A 20,374-nucleotide genomic window follows, 5' to 3' on the forward strand; every position below is an offset into this window, starting at 1 on the left:
TCTTTTTTGTGACCTAAAATAGAAGTAGTCGATGTCGCAACAATCCCTTGATGAGCTTTTATGGAAAATTCACGCTGCAACTTAAATGTCTAAACGACAAGAGCGCTCATCAAGTTCGAGTTCCAATTCAACGCCAACACCGAAGTGAAACCGCGAAGAGATAATGGATGATAAAGATACAGAATCCTCCACGTCTCTCACAATGATCATGGACAAACTGAATTCAATTGAATGCAGAATGGACGACAACTTTTCAAACCTTCACACACAATTATCAACTTTGAGATGTGAGATGAAGGAGGAAATCGACGGTGTAAAACAAGCGATGAAAGATGTCGAAAAGTCCCTCGAGGTCGCATGGGCCACCATCGAAGATATCCAACAAGAGACAAAAACATACAAGGACTCTAAAAGCTCACACCAGAAAATGCTGGACGACCAAGCGCAGAAAACACAACTACTGGAAACACAGCTCGCCATCGCTCAAACTGAAGCTTCTTTGCTCGCCAAAAATCTCCGCGCAGCAGAAGAAAACCTTGTTGCCTTAGAAAGCTACACAAGGAGGGAAAACCTTAGGTTTGTAAACATCCCGGAGGAACCAAGAGAAGATTGCACCGAGGTTGTTCTTGATATCATCCAAAACGAGTTAAAAATCGACACTGATGGCTTACGTTTTCATGCTGTCCACCGTGTGGGAAAACGACAAACACATAACAACACCGCGCCATTACGACCGCGACCCATTATCGTACGGTTTGTGGTAAGAGAGGATAAAGACGCAGTGATGGCAGTCAAAAACCGACTCAGAAACTCCCAGAAATACAAAGATGCGCACATCACTCAAGACTACGCAAAAGCAATCCAAGAAGAACGAAAAGTTCTTATCAAAGCTATGTTCGCCGCGAGAGATCTCGGTCAAGATGCAAAGGTAATTAATCGTACCCTGTACATAAACAACAAAGATTACAACGCTCAAAACATTCCTAAGGATTTACTCTCTGCCCTTGAAGCTTAATATAGCTCTTGTTGCTTGAATTACCTGTAGCTTAATAGAACTCTAGCGTAATTTAAACGGACATCGTCTTGCTATTTATACATTCTTCGCATAAATAGAGCCCTTCGCGGCTACATTTCAGCGAACAACTAACCCTACCATAGAGGTTAAGTTTTTTATGTTTTTCCTTCGTTGTTTGGCCCGGTCTATGTCTATGTTTCGGTCGTATGTACTTATGTGTAACTCATGTTCTTTTCGCCCATTTGCTTTGCAAAATCAATTACTACAATCACTTGCTTTGCTTTACATTAGTTGGGACATAAAACAACGCAAAATGCGATTGCGATATTTCATCTTGGACCAAATGTGCAGATCATTTCTCTGTTCCTATCCTTTATTAAGGAAAAATGAATGAAATTAACGATTTAAATTTAAAATGCCTGTCTTTAAACGTAAGAGGTCTGAATAAAACTTTTAAACGCCGGTTAATATTTCGATGGCTGCACAGACATAAACAACATTTTATTTTTCTGCAAGAATGCTATAGCACAAATTTATGCACATCGAAGTGGCAAAATGAATGGGGCGGCAATGTGTTTTTTAGTCACGGCACAAATCACAGCAAAGGCGTGATGATACTGATAAACCCTTCACTGGAATGTAAAATTGAAAAATGTATTACGGATAAAAACGGCAGGTTCATTATACTAAAACTATCATTTGATGAACAATCTATTGTTCTCGTAAACATTTACGCTCCTAATGATGTTCAACAACAATTAAAGTTCTTTTCAACACTAAATCAACTGTTACAAGAATTCGCTGAAGAAAAAATACTAATTGCAGGTGATTTCAATTGCGCGCTCTCTCCAAAAGACAAAATGGGCGGCAAACCGGTCACAAAAAAAGCTTCTGTCATAAAACAAATCGAAACGCTCTGCGCGTCGCACAATTTACGTGACATTTGGCGAAATCTAAATCCTGAACTTTCCCGCTTTACATGGCGAAACAAATCTCTAAAAATACAATGTCGATTGGACTATTTCCTAATTTCTGAAGAACTCTGCAACCTAACAAAAACATGTGACATCTTGCTTGCACCTGAAAGTGATCATTCAGCCATATCCATCCACATTCAATCAGATATCTCAGCCCAAAAGAAAGGTCCCGGTTTTTGGAAGTTCAATACTGCGCTTCTTGAAGATGAATCTTATATTGCTGCCTTACGAGAAAATATCCCCACATTTAAAGCAAAATACGCTGATTTAACGAATTCTGGCCTAAAGTGGGATCTGATTAAAATGGAAATAAGGGGCTTTACGGTGAAATACTCTAAGCGAAAAGCAAAAAGAACCAAAGGCAATGAAAAGGCTTTACAAAAAAAATTAATACCTTACAGGCACAAGCCGAGAAACATCCACACAATAGAAGCATAATACTCGAACTTCAAGTAGAAAAATCACGCCTCAAAAAAATAATGGCATATAAAACAAAAGGCGCGATTCTCAGGAGCAAGGCGAGATGGCACGAGCAAGGTGAACGAAACACAAATTACTTTTATGGCCTGGAAAAACGAAATTATAATAATAAGACAGTAACAAGATTAAAAATTGGTGAAAACAAATTTACAAGTAATCAATTCGAGATTTTAGAGAAGGAAAGACTTTTCTACGAATCGCTTTACAAATCAAAAAACTTAAACTCAGAAATATTCAAGGATTCAGTTTTCTTTAATCAAGAAAATATTTCTCCTTTATCTGAGGAAAAAAGGGCAGCCTGCGAAGGTAATGTTACCGCGAACGAATGTTTTAAAGCACTTAAGGACTTCCAACCTGGAAAAACACCGGGCACAGATGGATTTCCAGCAGAATTCTACCGCTTTTTCTGGTCCGAAATCAACAAAGAAATGACAGAAAGCTTTAATCACGCCTTCCAATCTGGGACGCTTTCTATAACGCAAAGAAGAGGGATCATTTCACTCATTCCAAAAAAATTAAAGGACAAAACTATTCTAGAAAACCTGCGGCCTATATCGCTCCTAAACGTAGACTACAAAATCCTCACCAAAGCCATTGCAAAAAGAGTTGAAAAAGTGCTACCTGATATTATAAATGTTGATCAAACCGGTTATGTGAAAGGTCGGTATATCGGCGAAAATATCCGCTTGATACAAGATGTAATACACTTTACAAGCCAAATGAATGAAAAAGGAATTGCTATTTTCCTCGATTTCAAAAAAGCCTTTGACACGATCGAATGGACGTACCTTAACGCCGCCCTCGAACTATTTAATTTCGGACCTGATATTATGAGCTGGATTAAAATAGTATATAAAGATGTCTCCAGCTGTGTTGTTAACAACGGCCATGCTTCTACCTTCTTCCCTTTACAACGAGGCGTTCGTCAAGGATGCCCTTTATCGGGAATCCTATTTGTCTTAGGAATCGAACTATTTGCAAGAGCGTTAAAAAACAAAACTTCCATTAAAGGGATCGAAGTCGACAATCATGAAATAAAAGTGGCACAATATGCTGATGACACCACCGTCTTTGTCCGTGACAGAGAATCGGTCCACGAGCTTCTTGATTTTCTCAAAGAATTTAGTGCACAATCTGGGCTAGAAATAAACACAGCTAAAACTGAGGCGATGTGGCTAGGACAATGGAAAAATAACCAGGACACTCCCTTTGGTTTCAGGTAGCCAAAAGAGCCAATACTTTCTCTCGGTATCTTCTTCTCGCACAATCAGGCACATGCGGACGATCTTAACTTCGGTGCCAAAGTTCGTGACTTAGAGAAACCTCTTCTCACTTGGCAGAAGAGAAAACTAACACCATACGGGAAAATCAATATCGTTAAAACGCTAGGCCTTTCCAAACTGATTTTCAATGCTTCAGTTTTACACATTCCGGATCACTTCATAAAGCAAATTAATAAGATTACGTTCAACTTCATTTGGGGCGGTAAACCTCCCAAAATCAAAAGAACCACGATCATAGGTGAGAAAAAAGACGGCGGACTTAAAATGTGTGATTTTTCAATTATGGACAAAGCATTAAAGATCGCCTGGATTAACAGAATTCAAACTCAATCTTCGGCCGCATGGAAAATTATTCCAGGCTACTTCTCACGACTTAATGGCAACCTTGCTTTTTTAACAAAATGTAATTACGAAACTAAAATGCTGAAGCTCAATAACCTCCCGGACTTTTATCGGTCAATACTAGAATACTGGCAGTATTTTAAAACATTAGATTCTAAAGAAACAGACCTTAGACATGAAATTCTATGGAACAACCGCAACATTTTAATTGACAAGAAGCCAGTTTTTTATAATAATTGGTTCACTCAAAACATTGTTCACGTGCATCATCTATTGGACGAACAAGGTAATTTCTACGATCTCGCAGAATTTAAAACCAAATATAACCTGAATGTGCCGTTTACTACCTTCTACGGTCTCATCGACGCCATTCCTAACGCATGGAAAAATAAAATAAAACAGCGCTTCCAAATCAAGAGTAACTCAACAAACGGTAACACAGCCCTGTCCACAAGTTCAATTTATTCTGCTATCTTGACAAGCCTCTTCAAACCACCAACCTCACAAAGTAAAATTCTGCGTCGCGGCTTTACTGAAAACAATGTTCAGAAAGTTTACTTACTACCTTTTAAGATTACAAAAGAAATTAAAATCATAATGTTTCAATTTAAAATTATACACAACATACTACCTACCCAAATGAGTTTATATCGTGACGGTATCTCAGAAAACGATACCTGTCCTCTTGAACCATTTATTAGTTACCTGCATCAAAACGACCTCCTTTTGGAAAACTTTTCATAGCTGGTGGTACGAGAAAACGCACGAAACGATACGCTTAGATCAAAGTAAAATATTGTACGGCTTTTTTGAAAAGACATCGCACTGGCAGCCTCTAAATTACCTTATTCTACTAGCGAAATATTACATTTTCTGCACAAATGGTCTACAAGATGAACTTTGTTTCCAAAGCTTTCTACTACGGGTAAAAGACAAATTGCAAATACTTAGGGAGATCGCAATTGCAAAAAAATCATTAGAAAATTTTCAGCTAACATGGGCCTTTATTTTGTAAATCTTAAAATTATAAATATAGTGTAAACATAAATAACCGTTTAAACATCTGTTATAGCTTTTAGAATTGTATGTGGCGACTATGATTAGTAAGTACATATAAGGAAAAGACAATGTTATGTCAAACTGCTGTAATTAAATGTTTGTAAGTGATGTAATAATATATTGTAGTCTATTGAAAGTAATGTAAATAATATACTGTAAGCATTATCCCGTAAATCTACGTAAGTACTGTTCTGTAAGTTTTGTTGTGTATTATTAATAAAAAATAAAAAAATAAAAAATAAAATAATAATAAAAAAAATAAAAAAAATGTCTTACAACTGGGGAGTTTCCCAATCCCATGTCATCAGTAAGTTGTGTCGCATGCAAGATGTCATTTCTTTGGACAGTCTCTCTATACTCTCCCTCGCCTGGCGATGCTGCGAGTGGTACCGCAATATAGTGTTTCAGGTGTCGTGAAGTCATTTTATGACTTTATGCATAGTTGCATCCCACACCATGCATCCGGCATCTTTTTACGCCCTTTGACACCATTCCTAAGGTACACCCTGGCACCAACACACTTGTATTAGTCACTTTGAGGTTATTTCTAGGTTGGCGTCGCAGCCTTCTTCCCCGTCCTCACCGAGGCAAGCCTAAAAGCCTTCTCTAGACATTCCTGATGCTCAGTGATCCACTCTGTAATTCCCCCCTCGACTTAACTCACTGATCCCATCATGTGGTCCACTGGGAGTGTCGACTCCCTGCCAAAGAATAAGTAGTAGGGCGAGTAACCGGTGGTTGAATGAGGAGTACAATTGTCACAAAGGCCATTTTCCTCAGGATGATAAGGCCGGTACGACTCTTGATGATGTCATAGATCTTGCGCAGTTTCTAAATCACTTCACCATCAAAATTCCGCCCTTGATCGCTATGGATCGTCTTGGGTACCCCAAACCTCACAATCCATTCTTTCACCAGTACAGGTGCCACAGTTGTTGCCTACTGATCCTTTGTTGGAATAGCCTGGGTAAACTTTATGAAAACATCAGTAAGGACTAGAACGTTCTCTATGCCGCTGCTTCTTCTCTTCAACACAGTGAAATCAATGGCTAAAATCTCAAACGGCTTGCTAGCTGTCAAAAAGCTCACGGTTGAATGAAGCTCTTTCCCTGCTTTGGCCAGAGTACACTGTTCACACTTCGCACAGTACTCAGCAATATCTCTCACCATCCCGGGCCAGTAACACCTACCCTGAGTTAGCACTGTGGTCTTCTCAACAGCTTGATGGCCTAGATCATCATGAACCGACCTCAGCACCTTATCCTTCAGGGAGCCAGATAGTATAAGCTGTCTTATCTCTTGACCGTTCACTTGAAAAACACGATTCAAGACACCATGCTTCTGTTTGACACACTTCCACTCCCTTTGCAGTCTGCGTGCAGGCTTTGGTTCCTTCATTAGCTAATGAAAAGTAGGGGGTATTTCCGTTACCAGTAGTACCTTAGTAACCTCTGCATGGTAGCCATATCCCCACTTGATATAGACAAGCATGTCGACATAGCCTAGGGTGCCATACTTGGTAACCTCACACAAGACTACTATAGCAGGGGTCCTGCCATTGCCTCTTCAGCGTATTTCCCGACACAATTAGGAACAAGGGTGCCTACTCCATTACCTAGCACATGGTATGAGGCGCCGGTCGTCTCCTCCAATCTAGCCACCAGGGGTTCCTCGCCATGGGAAGCCTTCCTGCTAAGGGCATCTACATTCTGGTTACTTCTTCCAGAGCGGTACTTCATAGTGACCGTGAACTGCGAAAGTTCCGCAGCCAGTTTTACTGTGGTTTGTAAATAGTTAAGGTAGTTTGAGAATAATAAGAATAGTTCTGCATATTGCGCTCAAATGGCTTCAGTGCTCTGCTTGCATACCCCAACAGAACTAGCCCGTTCTTGTTGTTCGAAGGTTTCTAAAACTGGCATCAGTTTCCAAAATAAACCCACAGGAGAAGACTGGGAATCGCAACACCGGCGCATCTGTGAGCATCTCCTTCAGTTTGACAAATGCCATTTCACACGATGTTCACATTTGTTCCTGGCACTTCCATCATCCTTGGGATTCTTTGCTGTGACCACTTTGTTCCCTGTCTTTTTACCTCCCTGCCCCTAGAGTAGGCGCTTAAGGGGGCCAGCAACCTCAGCATATCCTTTCAAGAATCTTTGATAATATCCTAGGTAGGGGACTTTCTTAGGGAAAAGCTGACAGTTTTCAGGTTTCACCTTTAGGTTGAGGGTTGACAAGAGGAACAGCACAGTTTTCAGTCTGGACAGTGTCTCCCCGAACGTGCTTCCAAACACCAGGATATTGTCAAGGTAAACTAGCAGGATCTGGATGTTAAGGTCTCCAAATGCCTTGTCCATAAGCGGCATGAACGTGCCTGGTGAATTACACAGTCCGAAAGGCATCCTTGTGTATTCCTACAGCCCTCTGGTTCCGGGTCTGAAAGCAGTCTTTTTAATGCCAGACTCCCTTATGAGTAACGGGTTGAAACCATAGGCAAGGTCAAGGCTAAGAAATACTCAGCTCCCTTGAGGACATCAAAAGCTTCATCAATGCGAGGTAATTGGAATGCATCCTTGTGTGCCTTAGAATTCAGGAGGCCATAGCCCACACACAGCCGCAGCTTTCCGTCTTTCTTTAAAGATTGAGGATGCATAAGGGCTGGAAGACATCCTAGTTATGCCTTGCTCCAGTCATTTCTGGATATATTCTCTCACTTCTTGCCACTGATGTGGGGGTACTCGCCGGTGCTGGTTCTTTATTGGCCTCTCATCTGTTGTAACTACTTTGTGCTCCACCAGGACACAGAATTCCAGATCATCCTCACCCTTGCTAAAAGAAGACTGGTCCCTCCCAATAACTTGTTGCAGGCTGTCACGCTGGGGACCTATCAGGTTGCCTATGTCCATCCTGTTTAGAACAGCATCAACTGCATTATTCTGCATTGTGCTAAAAGTAGCCACCAGAATGGGTATCTTTACCTTACTACTAACAGTGACCACTCACTCCGCTGGGTAGTTCTGGTAAGTTTTCTTCAACTCTCTTTACCAGGGCATTATATGGGAGACTTGCCGCTGGTTTGACGGACCCCTCCAACACTCTATAGCGCGTGCTGGGATCATGGTTGGGCCTGACCCTGCCAGGCGCACATGTCCTTGGCCTATAACGGTGTCCACCACAGCTTCTTGGCTCAAAACTTATGGCCTATATATCTGTAATGCTTGAAGAAGTGCAAGTTCACTACCCACAATTAGGTTAGACAAAATTAACTCTGCATAGTTTTCTCCATACTTTGGCACTAAGCATTTACGCATGCCCCTTAGAACTTTGAACCCAAGAACACCTGGTACCCTCTTCTTGCGAGCTTGAATTGGGGTGGACACTGGATCCTTAACTATTAAGAATACCAATCCCTGAAAGTTATTGGAAAAAGCAGTTAACTGGAGTTCCACATAGCCAACATAGGGGATTTCCAGTCCCTGGGAAGCTGAAATGCTGATGCAGGACGTCACGTCAATCACCTCCCTACCCTGAGCTAAGAACTCCTTGTTACAAATTATAAAATCGAAAATAAATACAAAGTTTGCAACAAGCACACGTTGTGCTAGACTAGGAAACAGGAGACTTGGAGGCTACACTGAATCCAAAAACAGACTAAAACAAACGTTACACGGCAAAGCCTTGTGAAGTCATGAAGACTGAACATAAATTCAAATTAAATCAAAATAGAACCCGAATTCATCTAAATAAATGGAGCGATTAAATAACAAAATAAGCTCACCCTGGCCGCTAGATTCCTCAACGACCCTCAAAGAATAATCCAAAATGTACAAACTAACAGTAATACAAGCGAACTGAAAATAATACAGGGAGGCGCGGTGGCCTAATGGTTAGAGTGCCGGACTCCGGAATGAGCGGTCTGTGTTCGAGCCCCGGCCGGGGTCACTTGTGTTGTGTTCTTGGGCAAGACACTTTACTCTCATAGTGCCTCTCTCCACCCAAGTGTATAAATGGGTACCGGCGAAATAATGCTGGGGGGACCCTGCAATGGACTAGCATCCCATTCAGGGGGGAGTAGAAATATTCCTAACCGCTTAATGCTACGGAAACCGGGATAAGCTCCGGCAGTGTGGGCCGCTTGGCTCGTAGCTTCTCCTTTTTGAAAATAATATAACAAAAGAAAGCGATAAAAGCAAGTGTTATAAAGTGAAAACTACTAGTTTGTGGCAGAAATGCACTAAGAAACCACAACGCACAGAATGGTCCTTAAAAAGCCAGAAATGTGTAGAAAACTACAGCCCACACGAAGAAAATAAGATGGCAAGATTTCCGCACACCCCTTTACATTTATTATGTATACAGTTCTTTGTTTTTTGAAAACAATGGCCAAAACAATAGAGGGCCTTAGTGCTTTGTTTAAGTCATTCCGTTGTTCTTCTAACTTTCCATTTTCTTCAAAGTCCAAAAATGTAGCGATGTTCTGGCGATTTCGCTTCGAAAAATGGTAAAATAATTCAAGAAAAATTAACGAAATATTTGTATTTTTGCGTTCAAATCATGGCAGCTTGCTTAAGGAAATTTTTAATTGAATTTCCATGTAGCTGGAACAAACTCCTCATCAATATTGTAACATTGCGCCACAACAACAAAGCTTCGACGAAAAGAACACCTGGTTTTGTAATTAATCCTGAAATCACCATCGAATTTATCGTTCCAATCCACCATTCTCCTTTGCCCCCCCCCCCCCCCCCCCCTAAATAATCCCACAATCGCTCGCGCCGGCACTCTAGGCCCAGGCTGCCACTCGTTTTCAAAGTGTGCATGGTGTGTTTGGATAACTCTTTTTTTAACTCTTTTTTTTTTATTTTTTTCTGTTAAAAATGACAATGTTCCTGATATTTTCCAAGCCGTTGTTATAACAGTCACCGTTCATTTCAATGTCATGTATCCTTTCTCTATACATGTGTTCAAGAGCAAAAGTGGTTGAAGTAATGGAAGTGGGCAATGGGGGAAATTACCAAATCCCATCCAAATGTGCGTCGAAATCTTAATTGCCAGCGTAATTGTGGTCCAGATCCTTGTTAACAAACCTGAAATTCCATTCCTGTTATTTTTTTGCAAACTGATTCGCACAATGAATTAAAGGGAATGATTGATGCCGTTTGGATGTACTCATGGTAGTCCACATGAAACAGTTCCACTACATGCTCCACAAACTCCCCCCCCCCCCCCCCTTCGTAACAGAATCTTCAGAATTTTCTGTATAGTTACCTTTTATAATTCTCTAAGACTGAAATTTCAATTTTCTGTGTGTATTACTGTATTGGTTGCTGAAAAAATACTTTGTGACAATAGTACGTGAAACATTTCCCACATCGGATGACATTTTAATCTCTCCTGCCGACGTTCAAGCATACCCTATGTGACATTCCATCGAGAACAAACCGGTCAGCAGGAAACGGACAGAACTATGCCACCGTGGGAAGCCTCGTAACTAAAACTTGGTTGCGTAGCATGCGGCGCGGAGTCGAAAATACTGATTGTTTATATCTACGGAGGCCTACTAATACAGAATTTTATTTCTGTATTTCATTTGCATGCACAGTTGTGTCAAATAATAGAGTCGGAGACAGCCAAAGAAGAGAAATCCCATTCCCATTTTCAAAATTGTTTATCCCTAAATCCCTAAAATAAAATATCCCTAAAATTGTAAATCCCAGTCCCAGTGCAGGAAGGCCAGTTTCACAGTACAAAAAAGGCAAATCCCAGTTCCCATAATACCCTTCACGACTCTCCCCTGAGAAAGCTGTAATTCCATATATTTCTCACTTATTTAATTGAATGTCCTTCAGGCAACTTGCTTTTTCTAGCCTGTCTTTATTTTCTTCAGGATTACATTCTTAATGGATAAAAGCAAGAAAAGACAACACTATTGATACACGTTCCACTTTACTAAAGAGTGGCTACGTTATATAGTTATATAGTTAGAGAAAAGCACGATTCTTCAGATTAACTGACATCAAGTTGTGCCGACTTGGTTTCTGCAAAACGGAAAAAAGTGATTAATATTGTATAATAAGGCAAAAAAACTTTTTTATTATTGCCCCCGCAGGGTTTTGGCCCAGAGGCCAAAACCCGAGGAGGCACCCTAGGACTCCCCGCGTGTATACATACAAGGACAAAGAATATTTGTTGAAAAAGTAAGAAATGTGTTTGTAATGGGCGAAGCGTTCTCGATTTGACAAAACTAGGCGCGCACGGTCGTGACGGGTAATATTTTAGCAAGCGCGCACGGTGGTGTCGGGTACTTGCAACCACGAGGTCGCGTTTGGTCACCTTCGCGTTTCGAGCTTCGCCATCTGCTAGCAGCGTTTTGTTTTCCGGTTTTGGCCTACGCGTGTTCACAGATTTGTTCGAGCGGTTTCTCTGCTTTGGTTGTGTTAAGTGATATTTGAAGCAAATGTTAGTAATACGTCGAAAGATTTCGAGCAATTGGTTTCGTGTTCTTGGCTACGTGCCGGCTACCTATGTTCCAAGCGTTACATTTGTAAGGTTTGCTTTCGGAGGTTTGTTGTATCGTATACATCTTACAAGTTACAACGAGTAATAAACAAACGCGTGAACTTTGTCATGTAGTACAAGGTACAACGTAATTCGTATCGCTAACAAACTGTCAGATTATTTGATCCAAAGAGTGGGTTGTTTTCTCGAATCTTTGAATGTGCCATATTTTGTTACTCGTGGAATTTTTTAGGCTTTTTGGCCTGGAAATTATTGTAAGTTTATTTTGAATGTTATAAGCCCGGGAATAAGCTTGTGTGTTGTCATCACGAATAATGTGTTATGTGTTATTTCCGCTAGGTGTTATTTCCGCGCGCTAGGTAATATAATTCGACTTGAACTTGTGAATATTTTTAGGACGCAACGGTGTCACACAACAAGAAATTCCGCATGACACAGTAAAAAAGAAGCCTAATTGTGCAGTCCATCGGCATTAATAATTAAAGGCGACAAAAAACAAATTATAAAAAGGCGGGGGCAGCTTTATAGTGAGAACTATTACTAGTGTAAGTATCATTAGTTGTAGTTCGTACAAGTCTTGCGCAACTCAACTAAGAGAAATAATATGGTTGGTTTACAGTAGTCTCATATAGCACCCAAGTACTGAAAACCGGATAAAGGTAGTTAAAGGCCTTTTCTTTTTCTCCAAAAGCTTCTGCTTCAAAACGAGGTCTAGCGTGAAACCTTTCTTGAAAAACTATTATCCCCGTATGTTTATTTTCATGCGCATTAAAGGCTGTGCAATTGGTGTTGCCGTGGTCAGACAATTTCCAACAGAATTCAACATCATTGGAAGTTACTTTTCACCATTAAATTTTTTCCGATTCTGATTGGTTTTAATTGATCACGTGGGCGATACTGTTCATCCGGGAAACACATCAGCACAAAGTACTCGTCGGCGAAAAATTTTTGTAAGCAAGCGGGCCTTCAGACAGAAAAAAAACAACTTAATTGTCATATTCTATAAGATTCGAACTTTGGTCGGACACCGTACCTCACCGATTTCGCTGAAATTTGGCATGCAGTCTTGTTTTAGGGTCCTAACTACCAAATGGATATTAAAAAGTTTCAATTCTTTTTATTTTGGAAAATATCGAGAAGGCCGATTTGAAGCGTCCGTGACGGCTCGCCAACATGGCGGATGGCATGTTAGTTCGACACTGAACCTGCCGTCACAGTTTCTCGATCATACTTGGCATAGTTATAAAGAACTATCTTTCTTCTTTCTATATATCAAAATAGATTTGGCAAATGTTGAGTTTGGATGATCAACGGCCAAGAAGTTCGAAGGTATGTTAACGATGTTTTGAACAGTCTCAAATTTACTACAAAATGAAAGGCTAATAACTCCACTGTTATCTCGATTTAGAAGTAGCCATTTACCATGAACAAAGCTTGTTCATTGGTGAATTGATTCCATTAATAAAAAAATTGGGGAAATGTAACCGTTAAGAATAAAAAAAATTATGGAACCTCTAGTAAATTGGCCATTTCAGCGCCATTTCAGCGGATCAGCTCATTTAACAGCAAATAATCGGGAGAAACATGAAAGGGTTACAGTCGTTTATAATAAGCAGTTTCCATGTATTCTTTGCTTATCTGAAACAAATACATGATCTTTGCCAAAGATATGGCGATTTTTGAGCGTACGATCGTTTCTCCAAATTTTTATGTCGGCAACTTTATTTTATTTGTTGTCGAGATTATACGCTGTTGTTATTCAATATTCGTTTCACAAGAACTTCTGTTGCTCGCATTTCCCAAATCACTGTGGTTAAGAAATTGCCCATTCCGTAACAGGGTCATTCTTACTTTTTCTTTAAAAATTACTAGGAAAGCATGAATGTCATAGAACGGTTTTATACTAGTAAAAATACCTGTCAGACAAAAATTCAACTGTTTGTGTTATCTGGCTGTTTTCACAAATATGCAAATTTAGGAATTCTTAAAGTGCCTATCTTTAACTATTTCACGCTTAAAGATTCCTCTAAATCTTTTCGCCTACCTTTAGGACAAACGAAGTTTTGTGTCTCCAAGCAGAATGCTCGTTATCAGCAATGAAAGTCGAAGAGATACAGAAGCTCGAGTAAAATTCTAACTGCTGTGAAATGAACATCGTTTGAGCTTGACGTGTATTTATAGATTGCTCATTTAACAGCAAATAATTGGGAGAAACATGAAAGGGTTACAGTCGTTTATAATAAGCAGTTTTCAGGTATTCTTTGCTTATCTTAAACAGATACGTGATCTTTGCCAAAGATATGGCGATTTTTGAGCGTACGATCGTTTCTCCAAATTTTTATGTCGGCAACTTTATTTTATTTGTTGTCGAAATTATACGCTGTTGTTATTCAAGTATTCGTTTCACAAGAACTTCTGTTGCTCGCATTTCCCAAATCACTGTTTAAGAAATTGCCCATTCCGTAACAGGGTCATTCTTACTTTTTCTTTAAAAATTACTAGGAAAGCAAGAATGCCATAGAACGGTTTTATACTAGTGAAAATACCTGTCAGACATAACTTCAACTGTTTGTGTTATCTGGCTGTTTTCACAAATATGCAAATTTAGGAATTTTTAAAGTGCCTATCTTTAACTATTTCACGCTTAAAGATTCCTCTAAATCTTTTCGCCTACCTTTTGGCCAAACGAAGTTTTGTGTCTCCAGGCAGAATGCTCGTTATCAGCAATGAAAGTCGAAGAGATACAGAAGCTCGAGTAAATGAGTGTCTATGAGTGTCTCGAGTAAATGAGTGTCTATTAAACATTACATTACAATTCTAACTGCTGTGAAATGAACATCGTTTGAGCTTGACGTGTATTTATAGATTGCGCTCGAGCTCCGTTAATTAAGTTTATTCATTTGGCGATCAGATAAAATCAATGAATGATCAGAGTTATTAAAGTCCATTTCTAAGCACGAGAGACACGGAAGTTTGTTTCAGAAGCATTTATGCATAAAAATACCGGTTTATTTTTGAGAGGTAAATCTGCATTTATAATAGCTGGGAGTTTGGGGTGTTTTTTGGTGTTGTTTTTTTTTTTTTTTGAGGGGCTCGGGGGGGGGGAGGGGAGGGGGGTGTGGAAGTGGTGCCTTGGTATCCTCTTTTGTTCTTTTACACAGTGGCCTGAATTTGGAACCGTTCGGGGAATGGATTATCAATTACTCTTCGTTATGCCATGTCACCCCTTAATGTGGGAGCGCCGCGCCTCAATTCACGATAAAAAATTTATGGCCGCCCGGTCCATTTATGTAGTTCTCCGCCAGGTCTCTCAATAGGCAGGTTACGAGCCTAGTGGCCCATCCGGCCGGAGCTCATACCGGTTTCCGCAACGTGAAGCGACAACGAGTATTTTTTACTCCACCCGGATGGGATGCTATTCCATCGCAGGGTTACCTCCCTTCTCGAAAAGCTAAAGATTGACTGGCAATCATTTTTTAACCTGGGTAAGGAAAGGGACTCTGGGAGTTGAGAGGCTTTCCAAAGAACTTAACGCATTGTCCCCCAAAAGCTCTATCCAGGACTGTTTGGTCCAGAGTCCAGCGCAGTGACAATTATTAGGCCATCACGCTCCCCAACCGTGAAAGAAAGTGCAAAAATCTGCTTGTATAAGCCCTGGGGTTGTACAGTTTGGTACAAAATGTGGGCTTTTAAATGTGTTAATTAAGTTTATTCATTTGGCGATCAGATAAAAATCAATGAAGGATCAGAGTTATTAAAGTCCATTTCTAAGCACGAGAGACACGGAAGTTTGTTTCAGAAGCATTTATGCATAGAAATACCGGTTTATTATTGACTGACGCGGTTAAAAAATACTCGGCTTCTAGCGGTAAATCTGCATTTATAATACCTGGGAGTTTTGTTTTTTTTTTGGTGTTGTTGTAGGACGGCGGGGGGAGGGGGTGGAAGTGGTGCCTCCGAATCCTCTTTAGATCTCTGACACAGTGGTCTGAATGTTGAACAAAAGAGCTCATCTGTTAATAAGCATAATGCGAGCTTATTTTGAAATGAACATGACTTTACGTTTGTGTCATCAGTAATTATCGTGTTCGAAGAAGGCGTGGCTTACTCGCGGCAAGAACAACATGACAGTGAAGCTAACACGTTTTCCTCATTGATTTGAAATGAATTTCGCATCAATTCTTTTTTGGGGAAAGTTAAAAGATACAAATGTTTTTCGTCCAGATTTTTACAAAAAAAAGCAGGTGAGAACTTGGCTGTTTTTGTTATCTCGGACTTTTTTTTATTAAAGTCGAACCTCTCGAGCTCCATAAGGACACCTCTCGTGATGCGTCATGACTTACATCACGTATGTCCTTATCGCCGACCTAGCTAGGTGAAGAAAGGGACTACCGTAATTACTCGAATAAGCGCCGCGGCGCTTATTAAATTTTTCACGCCTCCAGTGCGGCGCTTATTCGAGGGCGGCGCTTATTAAAAAGTTTGACGCCACAAAGAATCTAATCCTTTACATTTATTAAAATAGGGTCCCCTGATTGCCAAAAGTCTCTCTTGCTGTATGTACTGAAGAATGTTCAATAGAAAAACTGAGCGGTAAAACAAGCACTTTGAACTGCAGAACGTCGCTTTTGATGGAAAGAAATGTCCAAGTTTGTTTAAGAGTTGCTTTGTAGTTCTGTTTCTAGTTAAACATGCAGATTTCCTTGAATAAGCGCCGCATCGGGACTGCGGCGCCGGGGGCGGCGCTTATTCGAGGGCGGCGCTTATTCGGGGGCAGCGCTTATTCGAGTAGATACGGTATGATAGTACAGAGGCTTTCCGAAGAACTCAACGCAATATCCCCCCAAAGCTCGAACCGGGATTTAAAAATCTCAAAAAAGTGTTAATATGAATTGTAAATCCACTCATAGCGGTCTGGCCTTACTAAAACCTGGAGAGAGAAAAGACAGTGGGCAGATAAATGAAAGCTGTTCGAGAGTACGCTGTTGAGCAGATTCTGTGAAATTCCCCTTTTTATCCTTTTCTCTCATAAGCCCTCCCAATTCAAGGCCCATATATTTCTTCCAAGTCAACTGTCAAAGTTGACTTGTTGACTTTTTTCCTACCAGGTTACCGTCTTGAGAGTTTTAAATTTTATTAAATCTTGGTGACACTGTCCCTTTAATTCATTAATGTAATTCAAATCAGTTTATAAAAACGTTTTTCAGAAAACAAGAAGTTTTTTTAATTTCGCTTTAAGCCACCGCACCCCAACCACGGATATAAGACCTACCACATTTAAAAGCCCACATTTCGTACCAAACTGTACAACCCCAGGGCTTATACAAGCAGATTTTTGCACTTTCTTACACGGTTGGAGAGCGTGATGGCCTAACAATGGTCACTGCGCTGGACTCTGGACCAAACAGTCCTGGATAGAGCTTTTGGGGGACAATGCGTTAAGTTCTTTGGAAAGCCTCTCAACTCCCAGAGTCCCTTTCCTTACCCAGGTTAAAAAATGATTACCAGTCAATCTTTAGCTTTTCGGGAAGGGAGGTAACCCTGCGATGGAATAGCATCCCATCCGGGTGGAGTAAAAAATACTCGTTGTCGCTTCACGTTGCGGCTGGATGGGCCACTAGGCTCGTAACCTGCCTATTGAGAGACCTGGCGGAGAACTACATAAATGGACCGGGCGGCCATAAATTTTTTTATCGTAAATTGAGGCACGGCGCTCCCACATTAAGGGGTGACATGGCATAACGAAGAGTAATTGATAATCAATTCCCCGAACTGTTCCAAATTCAGGCCACTGTGTAAAAGAACAAAAGAGGATACGAAGGCACCACTTCCACACCCCCCTCCCCCCTCCCCCCCCCCCCGAGCCCCCTCAAAAAAAACAACACCAAAAAAACACCCCAAACTCCCAACTATTATAAATGCAGATTTCCCGCTCAAAAATAAACCGGTATTTCTATGCATAAATGCTTATGAAACAAACTTCCGTGTCTCTCGTGCTTAGAAATGGACTTTAATAACTCTGATCATTCATTGATTTTTATCTGATCGCCAAATGAATAAACTTAATTAACGGAGCTCGAGCGCAATCTATTAAATGAGCAATCTATAAATACACGTCAAGCTCAAACGATGTTCATTTCACAGCAGTTAGAATTTTACTCGAGCTTCTGTATCTCTTCGACTTTCATTGCTGATAACGAGCATTCTGCTTGGAGACACAAAACTTCGTTTGTCCTAAAGGTAGGCGAAAAGATTTAGAGGAATCTTTAAGCGTGAAATAGTTAAAGATAGGCACTTTAAATGTCTTTAAGAACTCCTAAATTTGCATATTTGTGAAAACAGCCAGATAACACAAACAGTTGAAGTTATGTCTGACAGGTATTTTCACAAGTATAAAACCGTTCTATGGCATTCTTGCTTTCCTAGTAATTTTTAAAGAAAAAGTAAGAATGACCCTGTTACGGAATGGGCAATTTCTTAACCACAGTGATTTGGGAAATGCGAGCAACAGAAGTTCTTGTGAAACGAATACTTGAATAACAACAGCGTATAATCTCGACAACAAATAAAATAAAGTTGCCGACATAAAAATTTGGAGAAACGATCGTACGCTCAAAAATCGCCATATCTTTGGCAAAGATTATGTATTTGTTTAAGATAAGCAAAGAATACCTGAAAACTGCTTATTATAAACGACTGTAACCCTTTCATGTGTCTCCCGATTATTTGCTGTTAAATGAGCTGATCCGCTGAATTGGCGCTGAAATGGCCAATTTACTAGAGGTTCCATAATTTTTTATTCTTAACGGTTACATTTCCCCAATTTTTTTATTAATGGAATCAATTCACCAATGAGCTTTGTTCATGGTAAATGCTTGTTCTAAATCGAGATAACAGTGGAGTTATAAGCCTTTCATTTTGTAGTAAATTTGAGACTGTTCAAAACATCGTTAACATACCTTCGAACTTCTTAGCCGTTGATCATCCAAACTCAACATTTGCCAAATCTATTTTGATATATAGAAAGAAGAAAGATAGTTCTTTATAACTATGCCAAGTATGATCGAGAAACTGTGACGGCAGGTTCAGTGTCGAACTAACAAGAACACCTTCGATCCGCCATGTTGGCGGGCCGTCACGGACGCTTCAAATCGGCCTTCTCGATATTTTCCAAAATAAAAAGAATTGAAACTTTTTAATATCCATTTGGTAGTTAGGACCCTAAAACAAGACTGCATGCCAAATTTCAGCGAAATCGGTGAGGTACGGTGTCCGCGAACTTTTAAAAAAGCTCGAAAATTATGGAGTATTACACTTAATTCACTGCACGAAGTGGGTTTCTTGTCTGGTTTTGTTTCGTTAGTTACATTTCGGATTTCAGTGAAGTCTTTTATCATAAAAACTAAAAAAATCTCATTCAAGATGCTCGTTTTGAATGGGCGCGCGGTAAACAATAAAAAGAATAAAAAAGAAATGAGTGTTTTTGTCTCGGAACTATCGGTCTGATAGTTGCTCTTTGCAAATTTGACGTTTTTAAAACTAGCATATTAGCCCGAGAAGCGAATATTTGTTTTAAGAACATCAAATTTCCGCGGGGCAACTGTCAGCCGATAGTTCCTCGAGAGAAACACTCTACTTTTAAATATTTCCACTATATGCCAAATACTTTTTCAACTAGGGGGACTTATATATAGATGGCATTGAAGTCACACCCTTTATATTGAGATCTATTTTGGATCGAACAAATTAGATAAATAGATCGATCGATCGATCACTGAGTTTCTCATGGCCCCGTACGATTTACAATCTTCTTGGAAATATCATTCTAATCCTTGGTAGTCAATGTTCAATAATAGCAATGTTTTAAAAGTTCTAAACTTGGACATAATTTTTTCAAATAAACTAAATTTCATTCAAAAACTGTCCGCCATGTTTACTTGCCTGGATGAAAAAGGTGGCCTGTCTTAGTGACCAACCCTTCGATTGCTATAATCGCCTCCCGTGGGGTGATTACAGCGTCACAAGCCGAGTTTCTCGACCAATCAGCATGCCCCGATTTTTATATTCATCTTTGAAATTATACTTAAATAAATTAAAACATAACGTTTGTTGGGTATAGTTTTCGAGAAAATCCTGCTCCAAACATGATTAAATTACAGGGCGCAACAATTCTAGTATCTTCAGTAACACAATATTTGTCTTAGTGAAAGCGGCTTTTTGCCCCCGTGTGTATACTGACCGGGAAACACAAGCCTTATCCAGCACTTTGCTGTGGCTTTTCTTTCTCAGTAGGAGTGTCAGTACTTGGAGCAACTTTGCTGCCGTGGGAGGTGGTGGTAGACATCGAGCCCTTCTCATAATCGGTCGGCTCGCCTGATGTACGTTTCATCACCAAAATCTACAAACAGACGGAAAAATAAAACGCATTCAGTATACAGTGCTTTCTATAAAAAGCGATAAAACCTCTTCCTTTTGACATCTTCAACTGGCTGACTGTTTTTAAAACTCAATATTTTGAGGTATTTTACGTTGATTATATTTTAAGATTAACTCCGCCTGGGAACTGGCTCACAACCAGTTCCCTGCCAGTCCCAAGCCCGGGTAAAGGAGGAGGGTTGGGCGTGGGGCCAGCAACCCCACCTCGTAAAAACTGTAACCCGCTACAGAAACGTCAACGAGAGTAAATTCATCAACTCATG

The 20,374-nt window shown here is 40.1% G+C and overlaps 1 protein-coding gene across 2 annotated transcripts in view; it reads right to left on the reverse strand.

The window, feature by feature from the left end:
* Positions 1 to 11,029: 11,029 nt before the first annotated feature.
* LOC144638875 (gamma-aminobutyric acid type B receptor subunit 2-like) overlaps positions 11,030 to 20,374 on the reverse strand; it is a 35,835-nt gene continuing 26,490 nt past the window's right edge. For both annotated transcript variants that reach the window (XM_078498181.1, XM_078498175.1), the window contains 2 exons: positions 19,915 to 20,073; positions 11,030 to 11,194 (listed from right to left, as the gene is read on the reverse strand). In XM_078498181.1, coding sequence (XP_078354307.1) covers positions 19,930 to 20,073 — 144 coding nt within the window. In that variant the 3' untranslated portion in view covers positions 11,030 to 11,194; positions 19,915 to 19,929. The remainder of the gene's footprint in view (positions 11,195 to 19,914; positions 20,074 to 20,374) is intronic.

Source organism: Oculina patagonica, chromosome 2, assembly GCF_052425735.1.
Source record: "Oculina patagonica isolate OP01 chromosome 2, crgOcupat, whole genome shotgun sequence".
NCBI classification, from domain to species: domain Eukaryota; kingdom Metazoa; phylum Cnidaria; class Anthozoa; order Scleractinia; family Oculinidae; genus Oculina; species Oculina patagonica.